The sequence below is a fragment of the Typopeltis vanoorti genome, chromosome 12 (assembly GCF_054136105.1).
Source record: "Typopeltis vanoorti isolate ZY-2024b chromosome 12, IOZ_Tvanoo_1.0, whole genome shotgun sequence".
NCBI lineage: Eukaryota > Metazoa > Arthropoda > Arachnida > Uropygi > Thelyphonidae > Typopeltis > Typopeltis vanoorti.
In genome coordinates, this window is record NC_143560.1 from 28,139,560 (window position 1) to 28,158,470 (window position 18,911).

Consider the following 18,911-nt stretch of genomic DNA (forward strand, 5'->3'; position numbering starts at 1 on the left):
CCACTCATTTACCACTCTAAAAGTAAAGAACCCAGCTCTAACACCCTTGCTAACCACACTCTTGCCCAGCTTCCATAGGTGTCCCCTAGTTCTCCCACCACCAGTCCTGATCTCAAAAATATCCTCTGAATTAATCCTATAGAAACCCTTTAGCAATTTGAATGTCTCAATCATATCTCCCCTTTTCCGTCTATCACTAATTTCTGCAATCCACAAATCTTCAACCTGTTCTCATAAGGTTCATTCCATAGACCTTTTATCATCTTGGTCACTCGCCTCTGGATCCTCTCCACCTCCTCCCCATCAAGAAGAAACCTAGGTGACCAAATCTGGGCACAGTAGTCGAGATGAGGTCTTATCAAGGCTCGGTACAGAGGTACAATAACTTGCTTGTCTCTGCTCGTCAAAATATTTTTTAAAACCAAGTGAGTTGATGAGCTGATTTAGCCACTTTTGCAAATGTACCCCCTAAACTTCATCTCCCTGTCCACCAACATTCCCAAGTCCCTGGTTTCATCAATCTCCTGGAGTACAGTTCCACCAATGTGATATACTGGTGCTAATCTTTTCACCCCAAAATGCATAACCTTACATTTTGCCACAATAAATTGACATCCATTCTCCTTAGCCCATATCTCCAATCTATCGAAATCATCCTGCAAAATTTTGACATCTTCTGCATTCACTATTTCCCTACCCAACTTTGCATCATCAGCGAACAAATGAACTGTTCCTCTTAGATTCTTCCCTATATCGTCAATGAACAAATTAAACAGCAGTGGTCCAAGAACAGAACCCTGCAGCATACCACTAGTCACAGGCCATCTTTTGGACTCTACTCCTGAATAAACTACTCTCTGATATCTCTCCATCAACCACCCACCTATCCATCTCCCCAACCCTATATCCATTTCCATATGTTGTAGTTTACGGATTAGAATTCCATGTGGTATCTTGTCAAATGCCTTAGCCAGGTCCAGCAGTATCACTGTAAACCCATTACCCTTATCCAGTTCAGCCGTCACTGTGTTATAAAACTTGAGCAAGTTACTGAGGCATGATCTACCCTTCACAAAACCATGCTGTCCACCATACAGTATCTCATTTTCATCAATCCATTCCTGTATTTTTCCCTTCTGCATTCGCTATTGCCCTACCCAACTTTGCATCATCAGCGAACAAATGAACTGTTCCTCTTAGATCCTTTCCTATATTGTTAATGAACAAATTAAACAGCAGTGGTCCAAGAACAGAACCCTGCAGCACACCACTAGTCACAGCAAGGATTTAGAGTTATCCTTGTTGTGTCTCCTGATGTAAGCCTCCCAAATTTGGGACAGTTTCATGCAACCAAATTTGTTGAGATTTGGCATGTTTCTTAGAGCTGAGGCTGATTCCATGAAAAGTCTTTCAAATTTGAAATTGCTATGGTGTATTATTGTGGCTTTCTTCCACCATATTCTGTGGCATGTATCCAGAGCATGGTCTGCAAGACCAGAGTGGCTGTACTGGTGAAACCGGATGTAGTCCTTGTGTTCTGAAATTCTGATATTCGCTGTCCTGCCTGTTTGGCCAAAGTAGGATAACTTACAGCTGCATGGGACCTGGTATACACCAGATAGGTCTAGGGGGAGTGGTTGGTCTTTAGTGGAGCAGATAAGGGATGCCAATTTTCTATATGGTCTGTAAAAAGAGGTCATGTCATGTTTTTTAAGATTTTGGTAATTTTTTCCGAGGTGTCTCAGATGTAGGGAATGTTGATTGGTTTATCGATTTCAATATTTTTGGATTTTTTTTGGGGGGGGGGGGTAGCCATTGGTAGACATTGTTATTTGAACAGATTAGTTTAGCCCTGTTGTATAGTGTCTTAACAACTCCATATTGTTGTGGGGGGGGGGGAATTGTTGGTGAAAGTATCTGCCTGTATGGGTGGGTTTTCTATAAACTGAGAAAACCAAGGTTCCATCAGGTTGGCATGTGACTAGTGTGTCTAGGAAAGGGAGGCTGTTGTTTTCCTCTTTTTCCAGGGTGAACTTGATTCTGGGGTGTTGGTTGTTTAAGTGTATTAAGGAAAGGAGTGCATCAAAGCCATGTGGCCAAATAGCGAACACATCATCAATGTAGCAAAGCCATATGGTTGGTTTTTGTGGAGCAGAGTTTAAGACTTTCCCTTCAAAGGTCTCCATGAAGAAATTGGCCGAGGGTGGAGAGAGTGGTGAACCCATGGCTGTCCCTTCTATTTGTTTGTAGAATTTTCCCTGCCAAACGAAATAGCCTGAGTTCATTGTGAACTAAAATTGGGTTGAGATATCGGAGGAAATTTAGCTTGGATTAGCTCTAAGGTTTCCTTGAGTGGGACATTTGTGAATAAAGAGACGTCAAAACTGACCATTATGTTAGTATGTTGGAGTGTAAGGTTTTCTATGCTGGCCTTTGAAGTGGGCTGAGTTTTTTTGTGTGTGATGGTGTGTTGCCAGTATAGTGTGTGAGTACTTTGGCCAAATGTTTAGCTAATTTTTATGTGAGGGAATCAATGCCATCCACTATGGGACGTAATGGCACATTTTCTTTATGTATTTTCTTTCCTCTGGTGCTCGACTTTTGCTGGCATAGGTGGCAGGAGGATACATAAGACTCAACATCCTCTCTCATGCCCTTCCATATATACCTGTCCCTCACTCTCATCCACGTTCTATTGAACCCTTGATGACCCTCTAAGTCTGAGTCATGAAATGTGTGGAGCACCCAAGGAATCATGACCTTCGGAACCAGGATTTTATCCTTCCATCTCACTGTGACATCTTGTTTTGACAACAGAATACCTTCCTTGTCTACATGCAAGGTGTTAAAGAACGATTGTTCCTCAGAGGGTTTCTCACCTTTCAATACCTTATGATATACCTCCCCCCACAGTGGCTCCCTTCTCTGTGCTTCTATTATGAGAGATTTTTCCCAGACTTTAAGAGAGGGGTTGTGTTTTTGTTCTCTTCTAACTCATAGGCTCTGTGTATGGAATTGACAATTTCTTCTTTTGGATTGGTGCCCTCCTCTTGTTCAAGGTCCAAAGACCTGGACAAATAATCCGCTACTACATTGGTCTTCCCAGGGATATTCCTGTATTTCCAGAGTCCAACGACTAATTCTCTGGTTCTTATCTTTCATGGATGAGAGGAACGACAGATTCTTGTGATCTGACCTCATGATGATCTGTTGCCCCAGCAACATATATCCAAACTTTCTAAGGGCGTAGACAAGGGCCAGTGCCTCCTTTTCTATTACAGAGTAGTTTTTTTTTCTGAGAAGGGGGAGAGCTTCCTGCTAATGAAGGCAATGGGCCTAAAATCCTCCCCTTCCTTTTGTTCCACTACTGAGGCAATGGTGTCATTTTGAGGCATCAGCCGAGAGGAAAAAGGTTTGTCTGAGTTTTGGGTAAGTGAGGACAGGTGATCTGGCCAAAGCCAAGTTTAGGGATTGGTAGGCATACTGCTGTCCCCCCCCACATGCACACACGTGAATTTCACCCCCTTTTTGGTCAGCCTCATGCTGGGCTCCATTATTTTTGAACACTCAGGAATGAATTTTCTGAAGAAATTAATCATTCCTAAGTTTCCCCGAACTTGCCTAACAGTGGTGGGGATTCTGGCTTTCAGTATGGCAGTCACGTTATCCTGAGTGGGGATTATCCCAGCCTCACTTACAATATGTCCCATATACTCTACTTCCCTCAAAAAAAACTGACACTTGGAGTACTTCAGGGAGAGTTGGGCTTCGCTCAATCTATTCAAAACGCCCAGTAGAATCTCCTTGTGCCTTTTTAAATCAGACGAGTAGATCAACAGGTCATCCTGGATTCATATGACTCCTTTCCCCAACATGTCTGAAAGGATGGAGTTCATCAGACACTGAAAGCTCATGGCTGAATTTCTGGCTCCTCGAGGAAGTCGACAGAGTTAGTATTTTTGCCATCTTGTGGTGAAAGCAAAGTACTTCCTGTCCTCCTTCCTAAGGGGGGATCTGAAAGTAGCCTGAGTTTAGGTCCAACTTTGAGAACTATCTTGCTCCTTCCAGACCTATCAACAATTCTTCGATTTTGCACAAAGGAAAGTCAACGGGTCTGGTGACTTTGTTTACATCTCGCAAGTCCAACACAAACCTCAAACCACAAACCATTAGGCTTCTCTACTAGAATGAAGGGACTATTCCATTGGGAGTTAGATTTTTCGATAATACCAGCCTTCTCATAATCCTGCAACAACTTCTGTAGCTTATCGAAGTGCTTAAGGGGGGTTTGATATTGCTTAACGTACACGAGAAAATCTGACATGATCTGAACAGCATGCTCAACTCTGTTAGTGCAGGTCAAGGAGCCAACCTCTTTTGTGAACACATTGGGATAATGTTGGAATATCACTTGAAAAACCTTCAGTCAAGTCTCTTTCCAAATTTTCCACTTCAATTTCTAATGCCTCACTCACTTCCTGTTCTGAACTTAGGTTGGAACCTTTTTCCACAAAGGGATATTGTTTCACTAGCAAAGTCACACATGAAATGATGCCTCTCCAAGAAGTCGAGACCCAATATGACTTGGTCACTTGTATCTGCGTGTTCAGGGAGGACCAGCATCTCATGCGAGGGATTCACTGGGAAACACGGTATGGAAAGCCTCGCATTTACTTTCATCATCGAGAGGAGTTCAACCCTGGCAATTCCTGTAATCTTAACGGGCTTACCCAACTCAAGGCCATCGGGAAATATCAAGTTTCTTGACTAGTATCATAGGAATTACAGATATATGGGCCCACTGTCGACTAGGAAGTTGCATGGGATCTCTTCAACAAACCTCTCTACAAGAGACAAAGGCATTCGTCCTCTTATCTCTGCAACTGCACATTTTGCATTCTGCAGGTATCAAAATTAGGTGAATTGGGTCTGCCAACTGACTCATCAGAGAGTGCAGCAAAAGCCCCCTTGGGTCCACATGAATCTAATTTTTCTTCATGTTCCTTGCCCAGTTGGACAGCTTGTACAGAGGAGTTTGTTCATGCAGACCGATTAGTAGAATCCATAGGCTCCTCTCCTGTCGTATGTTCTCTATCTGATGATGGGTTTTGCACCCTTGATGATCTGATGTCTCTATTTTTTTTTTTCCATAGAGGTGTGACTGTATCCGAGTGGTCTCAGAAGCTTATTGCTTTTTTCAGTCAGAATTGCTGTCACATCCTGAGTGGAGGGAGTGTCTGAGTACCGGACCCTTCCAGAAATAATCGTCTCAGACAAGTAGCATGAGCCATTTCTTCTAATACTCTTTCCCTCTCCTTAGCTAATCTATAATAACATCCACCTAAGCTTTTTGCTCGTTTCTTATATATTACCTCCCGCAACTCATTACATAACCCCGATCTAAATTGCTGGAAAGCTATCCAATTGAGATGAGATTTTTCCTCCGTGGACACTCTCATAGCCCAAGTGATAGATAGCAATCTATTTAAGTAACTTGTCACATTCTCTCCCCTTCACCTTGCACACACCCATAAAGTTTCCAGAAAGTTTGGAAGGAACTGTTTGCACAGGAGAACTCAGAAATCAGTACTTCTTTAAATTTTGAGTATTCTGGAGTTTCCTTCAGGATAGGGGAGGAATATAGGAAGTTCTTTGCCTTCCCTACAAGTTTACTATGCAGCAGGATGAGGAGCTGAAAGTCAGTCCACCTGCCTACCTTCCTTAATTCTTCAAAGTAGCCAAAGAAAGCTAAAACGTCATCGGTTTCCTTCCCAGAAAATTGTGGGAAGACTGTTTGATGGTCCAAAGGAATTCACAATCGTCCATCCCAGAACTTGATGGATGAGCCATACTTGTATATAAGTTCACACTATAATTTTCCTTCTTACACAATTTCTGTTATCAAAACTCCTTGTACCTAAATTGCCTGAACTTAACCCGAAACCTACTCACTTTGATTTAACACACTCTTTGATTAATCGAGTTGATCAAATCCTGTCTGCTGTGCCATTGTTAAATTTCTCTTTACTTTATTTTACCTTAAATTCCTCCCTTGTGTGTGTGTGTGTTTATTGTGTTTATAATTTGTTATTATTAAAACTTACGATTATTATCTTTAGTGAATATCCCTATTACTTGATATAATTTTTCGCTCTGTGACCACTACTTAAATTGCTCACGTGTACAAAACTTGGTAGACAAAGAAATTGCCCATGGCTAGAGCCAAATTTCTTGGATACAAATCTGGAATTAACTCCATGTCAGAATATGGAAAAATTTGTTTGTTGAAGCTGCGCCATCCAAATTCTTAGACAGGAGAATCTTCCTTGTCAGGGAGTTAACACTCAGAATGACACACTATTCGATAATCAAGCAATTAAATTTCCCAATTAAAAAAAAAACTTAGTTTATCTTTACTCTTACTGCAGTCGTAGCTATCCCCACAACTTAACTCGCAGTGGTTCTATTTTTATGAGTGGTGCATTGAGTTCATAGATCAGGCAATTTGTTAGATAAGAAAAAGGAGGATTTATTCATTACTCTAATACGATGTGCAAATATTAAGATCACTTAACAAAACTGAATCTCTCCTACAGAATTAAAAATGATCAGCCAGACGTAATCTTAATACTCCTAATCATAAACAATATGAGACGGTATCTACTACCAGTTAAATTTCTGACTTGATCCTATTCAACTAACATTCTTGTACTTACATTTATCTTATTCTAAATTCAAGAACTATCAGGCTATAACAAACTTTAGCAATTCAATACTACACTGTACATGAATTCTTACTCAGAGCTAAGACAATCTACCAGTTGATTAGATACTAAAGTCCTGGTTCAGTTTTGTAAGTCTAATCACTGAGCATATCTGCACACTAACTGTTTCTTGCATACAAGGGAATTGAAAAGTTTCTACATTACCGAGCATCAGGATCTCTCTTGCCTTTTCTCTTGATCTCCAAAAAAATTCACACGACTTGTTACCCTCTCTTATAGTCGGTTGTCTTTAGGTAAGACAAACTAGTGATTACGATCACGAATCACCTTTTGCAATGTGGACGAAGCTGTTCTGCCGGGTTCGGTCCACGTGGTTCTGCATGTTTATAGGTTTGTGCTGGCTTTTCTGCTGTACTGATGATTATGTCCGCAGTGGATCACTATCTGGCCGCATGGCTGCCACTTGACATCGTTCTTTTCGACTGCTCTCACGCAACTTCTCCGGGAACGACTGGAACAGGAATCCTGAACCAAAAAAAAAAAAAAAGCCCTGAGTTGGCATCGCCAACCTCTATATACCCTTGCTGAGCTGTTATCCCTCTTACGTCACTCTTTTCAGTCCGGCACCTAAAATTCTTGCACTCGGTACCATTCTCTCCACGCACGTAACTTGGACCTCACGTACGTGACTGTCTGGGGTCATTTCTTTAAGCCGATTATCTCGTTGTATACTTAAATCTAACTTTCTCATGTTAACATAACTTTCACTAAATTCCAACCCTTATCGGTTTTACAAGGACACTTAATAATATAATACATAGGGGAATTTACAATTAAATTATTATTTCGTTACTTCTGTCAACAAGATATGTTTTTTCACTTATATACAAGCATTTTCTCTGGGAATTTTTTTTGTACCTGTTAAATCTGATTGAAATATTTTGCAATATAATAAAACGTTCATTCAAGATTTAACAATAGCCCGCTAGGGGGCACCATCAGGACTTTTAGGAAAACCATAGCTTCCTCGCTTTGTTTCTCATTTACTGTGTTTAGTGCATGTGTCTTTATTGTAAGTTCCTTTGAAGATGGCAACATGACTTTGCCGAAATATTGGAAATATATTAAAGTTTAATTTAATGTATATTCTATTGTACGTTGTAATTTCCTTAAGTTATTTAGTAAGCAAATACAGAATGCAACTTCGTCTTCATAGTACAACCACTTGTATTACATTACTTTCACCTTAGTATCACCACCTCTGGGTCTGGCTCACACTGAAGAGACTTCAATAAAAGTCGAAACTGGTCTGGGTAGTGGCCCTTGAGCCATTTGATATGAAAGCACACATTTCAATTGTTTTTAGATGATGACACGAGAACTCTTTTCTCCACTGTTTTAGTATATTCTACTCCCTTACCTTTCCCTTCAGTTTTGCACTTCAGAAAACTAAAGTGTAGTTTGCAGTTCCTTTCATTTGTTGTCAATAATGAAAGGTGAAGTTATATGAATTATCCATAAAACTAATTTAATAGGGAAGACAAATAATAAAGTTTGCAAAAATAACAGAAAATGGTCAACACTAGCAATGAAGCCAGACTAACTTTTCATGATGTAATATCAGTAGTAACATGATCTGGTCTCTGATATATGCAGACATATATCAGAGACCAGATCATATATCTTGCAAATCATGCAAGACATGATTTGCAAGATGTTTTTTAAATAACACTATTAAAGTCTTTTCATCATGTAAAATGGTCCATATATTACACTACAACCACATAACCACTTAAGAATTAAGAGGGGTGTTTGGTTGGCAGTGAAACAAATGAAAATCTGTCATATTAAATTATTTGTTTTTTTTGTTTATGGTATATCTGATTTTTATAAGAATGGTGATAATTTTTCAAGTTATGCAAAATAAAATGTTGTTTGAGAATACCTGACTGTATATTTCAAAATTAATCTGCAGCCTCATGGTAGGCTTTGGTTTAAAACAGAAGATGAGAGATAAATAGTGCCACTTGTTGTCATATATTGGAATTACTTCACATTTCAGAAACACCAGCAAGGTATATTTCGGTGTTTCTTTGTGCAAACTAACTTTTGGCAGGAACAATCAGTCTATCTACAAAGGAATTAACTTATTAAATTAATTACATATAATATCTCCTGGTTGAAAAGAAACAGTTTATTTCTTGATAATTTATAAATTTTTGGAAAATGAGACATTTTAAAATGAAAAAAAAAAAAAGTGTAAATGAGGTGAAGAAAATAAGGCAATATATTTTGAATGCATTTAGAACGAGTCTGAAATTTTACTTGCCACTTGTTTCTGATAATTGCCTGATGAGTGGTTTTCTAGAGCCCTACTTTTTACTTCTTTTTTATATCTGTTTATACTTATTTATCTATTTATGAACTGGTATACTGCCAAGATTTTTAAACCATATGTGCTGGTTATTTATTACATTGTGTACTTGATAGATGAGCATAGCTGTCCTTTCACCATTAAACCAAAAAAAAAAAAAAAAAAAAACACTCAAACAAACAAGTCACCTCCATTAAAGTAGGAGTCTTTCTTTTACTGGTGAACAAAATGTCCTAAGAAATGTTATTATGCATGTAACTAGTTATGAAGATTTCATGTGCACAATTTTTGTTTGCTTACATTAGTATACCATACAGATGCAAACAGGAATGTCAACTCTTATCAAGTGTAATAGAAAAATTAGAGCTTTACTGGCTCATCATAGCAGACACAAGAAGCAATCTCTCTTAACTTATTGATACCTGTATAGTTATAATAATAAACACATGCTTGACATTGAAATATACATTCAGGTTTGCAGGCATCTCAGTGCTTATACTCAATTAAAATTATTCTTGTAAATTATTTAATCTTGTAAATATTATGTGAAATTAACTTCTTTTTTTTTAAATTTATGCAGACTGTAGTGGAATCTGTGACTAGTGCTTTCGAATACAGTGATCTGGAAATTGATGATGGCCGACCAGTTAGTCCTGATATGCTATTTGATAAGAACAAGGAATTTCTCTACGTCATGACAGATCGCAAAGTAAGTTCTACCGAAAAACTGTTTCTCTTTAGATATACATCAACTACTAGAATAAGAAATATATCTTCTTCTTCTCTTCCGTCTAAGACGGGTTGAGTCTTCTCTTGAGCAGGATCTTCCAGTCATCTCTATTCCTTGCTGTTCGAAAAAGTTCCTTATATGTTTTGCATCCTAAGATTTTCTTTATTAATTTCAGCCAGGTAATTCTTAGTCTTCCAGGTCTTCTTTTTTCAATTGGTAAAGTATTGATTAGGACGTTAGGAAGTCTGTCTGTGTCCATGTGTACAGTATTGCCAAACCATCTCAGTTGTTGTTGTTTTCTAATTTTTTCTATTATTTTCTTTTTATACAATAATTCTTGTCTGACTGTGCTGTTTGTTTTCTTTTCTATCCAACTTGTTCTGTTTATTTTTCTTAAGCATTTCATTTCAAGAAATATATACCATTTACGAGATTGTAGCTTTTTGCTCTTTACTAGTTACTTACTCAGCCTAGTTGGCTGAGTGTGTAGCATCCCAACTGAAATGGGTTGCATGTTCAAATCCAACTGCGACATGGATGTTTGTGAAGGCATTTAGGTGTTCAATGATTTTCATCACTCTGCTGTTAGACCATTTTCACCCTGCTCATGGCTAGAATAGTACTTCTGTAGAGCACTTGAATTCTTTAAAATAAGGGGTCCTTTTCAACTGAAAGTAAGCTAAGTCTTATACAGTGGCAGAACTTCTCTTCTGAATGATGGGTTTTTCTTCCTACAGACTCACAGACAAATTAGCCTAGAACATACAATGAAATTCACTCAAGAACATAAAAACATTGGTGTTTTCCAGCTATAAATGTTTGACCAGTTAGTCTAAGGGATTCATGGCCTGGATCTGGGAGGAGGGTCATAAGGTAGGGCCTGGATTTTGAGGCTGAGAAAATATTGAGAATTCAATTTAGGGCTAAAATGTTAGAAACTTGGATTTAAGGACCATACTATCAGAATCTTAAAGAGGAAGGTGCCTTGCAAGTGAACCAGAAACCACAACTCACATGAGAGCTGAACGTTAGGACTAGGGCATGTCTCTCTCTCTCTCCCTCCCCGTCCCTTTCCAAGTTTCTACCATCATACTTTTTTTTTTCTTTACACCCACTTTCTCCTTCATTAATCATTTCCTGCTCTGAAAGTAAGCATTTGTAATTTTCAGAGCATTCCTGCTCTGAAAGTAAGAGCATGAAATGCTCTTCTAAATACAAAAAGTGTTTTGGACAGACAGTCTGAATGACAGTAACATCCCTATTCCAGACAAATGATATCAGGTTTATGGGAGAGATGATCTTTAATATTCTTTGCTGATTCATTTCCATCTGTAGCATTACCATGGTGCATTTGTACATTCAGTTACATTAGGAGCTCAGTTGATGAAATATCATAAAAGATTTATGGACATACACACATCCCTATCTGTGGTGTTACAGTAGTAACTTTAGCACTAATCAGTATGAACTAAATGCTGCTGTACTTGAAAGAGACTCTGATCAAAGTGTTCATGTAAATAAGCTTAACTATACACCAAAGGAAATAAAATGTATTTCCTTTGGTGTATAGTTAATAAAATTAAATTTATTAATGATATTTACTGAATGGTGGTCCTTGTGCCTTTTGCAAGATATTTCTGGTATAGTCCATTTAATTAAGCAACCACTATGAAACAAGAGCCTGTTAAACTGAATAATTGGATTTCCTGCAGAAATTTTTAGTTGATGTTATACTTTGTGTGAAATATTATCCTAAAAACCTCAAAATTGTTATTTGCTCCTAAGTTTTCTTTTCTCTAATATTTATAGAAATCTGTTTACACTGAGTTTGCAGTGTCAGAAAAAAATATTATAACAGACTTAATTCATTAAGCACCAAGACTTGAAAAAATTGCTCTGAAATCAAACAGAATGCAGTAGTCAGTTTAAGAGCAGTCCCACCATGAAATGGTAATTTGCATTAAATATTTACATACTGACAATTTACAATCAATTCACAAAAGATGTTTATGCATTGAGAAATTTGTGAAATTGTACTTGGAATATTTTGGTGTAAACATTACATGCACAACAAAAACTTTTAAAATGATACAAATTAAAATATCTGCATCTGGAAAGTATGCATATCATCTGTGGCTACATGATAAAATGGAAACACTTCAGATCTTTTTTTTATTTTTATTTCAGGAATCTTATGAACAAGATTGAACAAGAATGAGCCTCTCTGGCTCAGTCATTTTCATTGATGTCCTTTGATTGGAAAGACCTGGGTTTAAATCCTGTCTGGGATTCACCGAACCTTTATCAGGGCTTTACACTTAAAGGTGAGTTTCAGTGTCATATGAGGGTGGCACAGTTTTCCATCATGAAAACTCCCTACAAAACAGCCTAATCTCAACCAATTTACAGAAAAAAAAAATACATTTTCAAATAGTATTTATATCGTTCTATGGGATGTCATACTTGCTAGTATAGGTGTTGTGGCTGTTGTCATAATATGCAAAATAAACAAATGTATAAATAAAGCTTAAAAAAAAAAAAAGAGATAATCTTGGGAATGAAAATTATCAAGAGAAAGCTGATTATTATCAATAATGTTTTGCCTACTTGATATATCATTAATCATGATTTACACACTGAGTTCTTTATGAAAACAAATAAGCTTTGAGCATGAGTTATTGAGATTTTAAGATTCTGCCTTGTCTTTAGCAAGAACCTGCTCTTTTAACAACTGGTGAAACTCTTTATCAGAAGCACTAATTAAAGATGAATATTCTAGTTCTGAAAAGATTATTCTTAAGTAGTGCAATATTAAGGAATCTTGTACCTTGATATTGTACTAATTTTTATCTTAGCCACACAAAAAGACAAATTTATCTGATGTGCTATAGGCCAAAAAACCTATAGCACATTATTGTTAAGAAGGAATCTATTGATGTGTTTTTTGAACACCTGAAGGTTGTGGTCCTTAGGGAAGACTGCTCTGAAAGTAAAAGAACGATGGTGATCAGTCCAACAGTATACTGTCCATGAAAGTACCTGTATCATCAGTTAACCAGATTACCCTTTTTTGAATATCATGAGAGGTGTGGTGCATCACTCAAATGTGAGAGCAGTATGTTTGGACAGATTTTGGATTTATACAACTTTAGTAGTTGTATGGGTGAGAAGCATTGCCTTGGGCAGAAAAGTACATAACTTTTTTGTCAGCTACAATAGCTATAGCCAGGAAAGGCTGGAAGTGTGAGTCAACCCAAGTGAGGAAATCGTATGCATATGTATGTGAATATCTCTGGATTGTTGAAAGTAAGGGAAAGTGACAAGAAATCTTTCTCATGAGAAATTTGACAGGACTGAGTTTTGGTATCATTGAAGTTCGCAAAGTTTTTTTTCATAGAAGAAAAAAAAAGACATTTTCTTAATACAGATGTATATCTTCAACATGTTTTACTGTCTATATTGCTGACAATATCTTCAAAAGTTTTTTAACATAAGTAAAAAACAACAGGGGTGCTTAAGGGTCTAAGCTGTATAACTGAGAGGAGACCTCCACATAGCCTTTAAAGGAATGTGGAGAACCGACCAGGGCTTCTGATCTAATGTCCAATCCTCACCTTCTCGTGGTGCATTCTGTTGAGTATCTACCTGGATACTGAATGAACGAGAATGGGCTGGTAATTTAGGATTTAGCTGACCAAATTGTATTCTTATTGGCTTAAACCAATATACAAAATGATGTAACAACATGACAAATTTTCATGCCGGCTGGAGCGTCACCCAGTTAAACAAGGCCCCCGTTGTTTTCGCCAGGGAACCAGTGCGAAAAGTCAGCTACTGGAACAAATCTGAAAGCACACCCCAACATCACCAGAGTTAAAGATCAGTACTGTCAACATAAGAAGCCTGAATGGCAAAGAAATGGAGCTAGCTAAAGAATTAGATAAGTACCAGATCGACATAATAGGGGTGACTGAAACTAAAAAGACAAAAACTGGTGAGAGCTTTCTGAGCAATAAATACAAAATGTTATACTCAGGCAATGAAAATCAAGGAAAAGGAGTAGCCATAGTATTCAACACAAAATATGTGGCTAATTTTCTTGAATGGCAGTCAGTCTCAAGTAGAGTAATGTGGGCAAATATGAGAATGGGGAACTGGACAATGAGACTTATTTGTGCGTATGGTCCCACAGAAGGTTCTACTAAGGTAGAAGTGAAGGAATTTTTTGACGTTTTAGAAAAAGCAACTGACACAATGAAAAAGGAAAAGTTGGTCCTTGTTGGGGATCTAAATAGCAGAGCAGGAAATGATTGTGAGACATACAAAAATATTTTGGGAAAATTTGGAGAAAAAAGCAAAGTTAATAATGGCAAATACCTGTTGGATTTCTGCTCAAGACATGGACTGGTTATTACTAACACCATGTTCCAACCTAAAAATGTGCACAAATTCACATGGAGAGAAGAGGTTAGGAATAAGAAAGTCTCATTGACTATGTTATTGTTGATAGCGATGTTTTCTCCCTGGTGCAGGACACCAGAGTGTACAGAGGATTTGAAATTGGAAATGGTCACTATATAGTCTTGAGCAGGATAAAATTGAATTTCATATTGAAAAGAATGACATGTAAGAAAGTTTTAAAGCGAATAAAAGTTGAGCAGCTCTCAGATGTGAACTGTAGACTAAAATACATAAAGATTATTGAAGAAAAAATGAAAGTTTGATAACAGGAACCAAACCTTGGAGATTCAGTGGCAAGCCTTGAAGAAAACACAGATTGATTCAGCCAGAGAGGCATGTGGTGAGGTAGTCTGCAAGGATAGAAAAATCAGAACTCCATGGTGGACACAGGATGTTAAAGAGGCAGTGAAGGAAAAGAAGAAAGCATATCAAAAGTTCCTGGCAAATAAGTCAGCTTTTGCTCTTAGAGAATACAGAGACAAATGTAAGAAAGCAAAACACTGTGTAAAACTAGCTAAACAAAAGTCATGAGAGGACTTTGGCAAGAACATAGAAAATAAATATCAAGAAGGTGATAAGATATTTTGGAGAAAAAGATATCCTTGAAGTATGGAGTAATTACTTCGAAAAATTGCTAAATGAAACAAACAGTGATAGCACAGTGGTAAAAAAAAACACTCAACAGGCATACAGTCAGGAATACATATCCATACTTGAAGTAGAAAAAGCCATCAAAGGCTTAAAATGTGGAAAGGCAGCAGGAGTAGATAATATTTGACCAGAAATGCTGAAGTATGGTGGTATAAAAGTCGTACTGTTGCTGCACTGCACAGTTCAGAAAGTCTGGACAGAGGGACAAATTCCCGATGATTTGAGTAGAGCTCTAATAGTACCCATATATAAAAACGGAAATAAAACTGAATGTGAGAATTACAGAGGTATTTCCCCTACTGAGTGTTCTTGGCTAGGTCTATGCAAGTATACTTGAGAAACGCTTGAGAAGAATTGTGGAAGAAAAGCTTGGTGAAGAACAAGCTGGATTCAGGCCAAATAGAGGCTGTCAGGATCAGATATTCGCTTTACGACAAATAGTTGAAAAGTCATGGGAATATATAACAAGGATCTGTATTTAAGTTTTGTAGATGTAGAAAAAGCATATGACAAGGTACCAAGAGAGAGGCTATTCAAAATGCTACAGTAATATATGATTTCAGTGGATCATTATATCAAGCAATACCTAGTCTTTATTTGAGTTGTAAGTCAGCAGTTAGAATTGAAGGAAGTACAGGAAGATGGTTTAATGTTAAATCTGGTGGGAGACAAGGATGTACATTATGAACTCTGTTATTCATTATCTATGTGGATCACATTATTAAGGAAAGTGGATAATATCAAAATTGGAGGTTTTAGTGTCAGCTCTTTGCTTTATGTGGACGATGTTATACTTATCAATAAATCCACTACGAGTCGGCAAGATTCCTGGACTAAATTGAATAACTGTTGTAATAGATATGGTATGAAGGTCAGCAATAAAAAGACAAAGACTATGAAAATAGGCAGAATCATTGAAAATGTCAACTGCATTGTGAACAGAGAACCTGTAGAACAAGTAAAACATTTCAGCTACTTAGGCACCATTTTTAGTGAAGATGGTAAATTAAATAAGGAAATAGACAACAGAATCAACAAAGCTGGTATGGTAGGAAGTCAATTGAATAAATTCATATGGAATAAGAGAGAAATTAGTCAGAACAATAAATTAGCTGTATACAAGACAGTGTTCAAACCAGTTTTAACTTATGGATCTGAGAGCTGGGTCAGAAGTAAAACACTTGACCAAAGACTAGAGACTGCAGATATGAGAGTCTTGAGAAAGATTAGAGGCATGAACAGATGGCATCAATGGCAATATCATTTTAAAAATGAGGATATTATGAAAGACCTTGACATTGTGGGCATCCAGGAATGTGCTAGCAGAGCTAATCTCAGGTGGTATGGTCACTTAAACAGAATGGGAGAGGAAAAATTAGCATAACAAATGTTCTCTGCCAGGTTGGCAGGAAAACGACCCAGAGGAAGACCAAGATATAGGTGGATTGATACAGTACAAAGTGCCTTGGACGATAGAAATATCAAATCTGATAATGTTGGAGTCTTGACAAGTAACAGACTGATTTGGAGGAAAATTGTAGATAGGGAGTTAGTAATGATGTAAATTTTTCATGTAGTACTATCATATCATGTACACCCCTTGAGGTACATATCAGGAATTTGATGATGATGATGATAAAAAAAACAAAAAACTAAACGTTTCCAAACAACAACTATTTCTATAAATTGAAAAGAATGGAATGATTGTTTAATCATGTATATCATTGGAAAACTTTGTTACATGTAGTCTGTACATTGCTGTGTAAACTCTGTGTGATTGCTGGCATAGGAAATCATTAATTAATGTCACACATTAATTAATGATTTCCAAATGTCATGAAGGATCAGTCCTTGGTGTTTCTATTTGGCATGCCTTTTAAGTGAATTACCTCAGAAGATTCCTTAAACAGTATTGAAGTAATTTTCTTCTATGTGAGGCATGGAGGATGCTTGCCAATTTACTGTGTGATGTTCTTTGAGGATATGTGCCATAAGTCCACTTTTCTTCCTTTCCTTTTGTTTTCAACATTGTTTCCATATTCTTTTGTATGGAGTTTGAAACTTCTGGTTTGACCTACAGTACAGATACCATGACTTTGTAATTAATGTCATGGTCATCATGCTGCCTACTTTTTGTTGAGGATAATGGAATGAGTTTGCCTCTAGTTACCTTCTTGTGCGGGCTTCTTTCTTGTAGACTTCTAATGTTAATCCTGTTGCAGTGTTTTTGTTGATAAGGATGGCTGTGAATGGTAAATTTCTATCCTTTTCTATTTCTAATGTGAATTTGATTTTTGAATGGTGATTACTCTGGATATCTATAAGGTCTTTGTAGGCATCCAAATGATAAAATGTCATCAACATAGTTTTATGGTTGTCTATGCTATAGCTACTTCCTCAAATTTTTCCTGTGTATAAATTGGCAGTAAGGTGATCCCATTGCCAGACCATGCATTTGGTAGTAAAATTTTTCTTTTCAAGTAAAGATGAAGATTTAAGACAATTATGGAAGAGTACATGATATCAGGAAGAAATTGGTCTTCAAAGATCTATATTGCTTCTTCCAGGGAGACTTTGGTAAAAGTGGACATCATGGCCAATGTGGAAAAAGCTACTAAATTTTTGTCATCATACGAAGAAGCATTATCCACACAATTACTTAGGTGCTTCAGTTTTATTAAACAGTCATCTGTCAAAAAAATAACATCACCCACGTTAGCGAAAGAAGTTTACATAACAGTGATGAAATCATCACAATTAAAGCAGACACAGGGAATTCAACAGTCATTTTAAATAGTGTGGGCTATAGCGCCAAGATCACATCTGTTATCAGACTCTTCCATGTATTCAGAAATTGGCCATGTTCTCACTTAGTTATTGTGTGTAAAACTAATGAATGGGTGCTATCCTCAGTAGAACTGTGGATAGAATTATTGGTCAGTAAGTCATTTATGTATAAGATAATATTTAGAGAGTACTGAGGTGGGAATGATGGACTGGTTGTTTAAATAATATGCATTTTGATAACAGTACAGCATTTTCCCTGATGAGGGCACAATTTTTTCATAAACTAGCTAGAACAGTTAGCAGTGGTGTAAAATGATAGATTTAGGGATAAAAAAGTCACCTACTTGGGTGATTTTGATTTGTGCATAAAATGTCATGATATTTTGTGCACAAACTATCATGTGCTGGGATAAGCAACCTAGCACTAGTTTACATCTCTCTCCACATTGGAAAATGGATTTGCCAGTCAAATTTATGGTTAATTTTTTGTCAACCCCTCTATCAACTAATTTCTGCAACCCACAAATCTTCAACCTGTTCTCATATGGTTCATTCCATAGACCTGCTATCATCTTAGTCACTCGCCTCTGGAATAATAATAAAAAAAATCCTACAATTATATGGCATAAATGAGACATTATATGGAACAATATATGATGTATATTTGAGTTGTAAGTCCTCAGTTTGATTGATGAAGATGGTTTGATTCCAAACCAAATTGAATAACTGTTGTAATAAATTTGGTATAAAAGTCAATAATAAAAAGACAAAGATTATGATAATAGTTAAGGACATTGAAAACATTAACTGCATCCTGGATGAAGAACCTATAGAAGATGTAAAACATTTCAACTATTTAAGTAAAAATTTTTAGTAAAGATGGCAAATTAAATATGAAAATAGATAACAGAATCAACAAAGCTGGTATAGTAGGAAGTTAGCTGAATAACTTTATATAAAATGAGAAACAAATTAGTCAGAACACTTAACTAGCTATGTACAAGACAATGTTCAAACCAATTTTAACTTATGAATCTGAGAGCTGGGTTTGAAATGAAACAGTTGATACTGGAGACCACATTATGGGAGTTTTGAGAAAGGTTAATAGAGTGAACAGATGGCACCAGTGGCAAAATTGTAATATAAATGAGGTCATTAGGAAGGAACTTGACATTGTTAGCAT

At 36.9% G+C, this 18,911-nt stretch overlaps 1 protein-coding gene across 1 annotated transcript in view; it reads left to right on the forward strand.

The window, feature by feature from the left end:
• LOC150100648 (plexin-A4-like) overlaps positions 1–18,911 on the forward strand; it is a 707,214-nt gene that overhangs the window by 202,189 nt on the left and 486,114 nt on the right. The window contains 1 exon segment of the mRNA XM_090401991.1: positions 9,680–9,808. Within this exon segment, the coding sequence (XP_090258117.1) occupies positions 9,680–9,808 (129 nt within the window).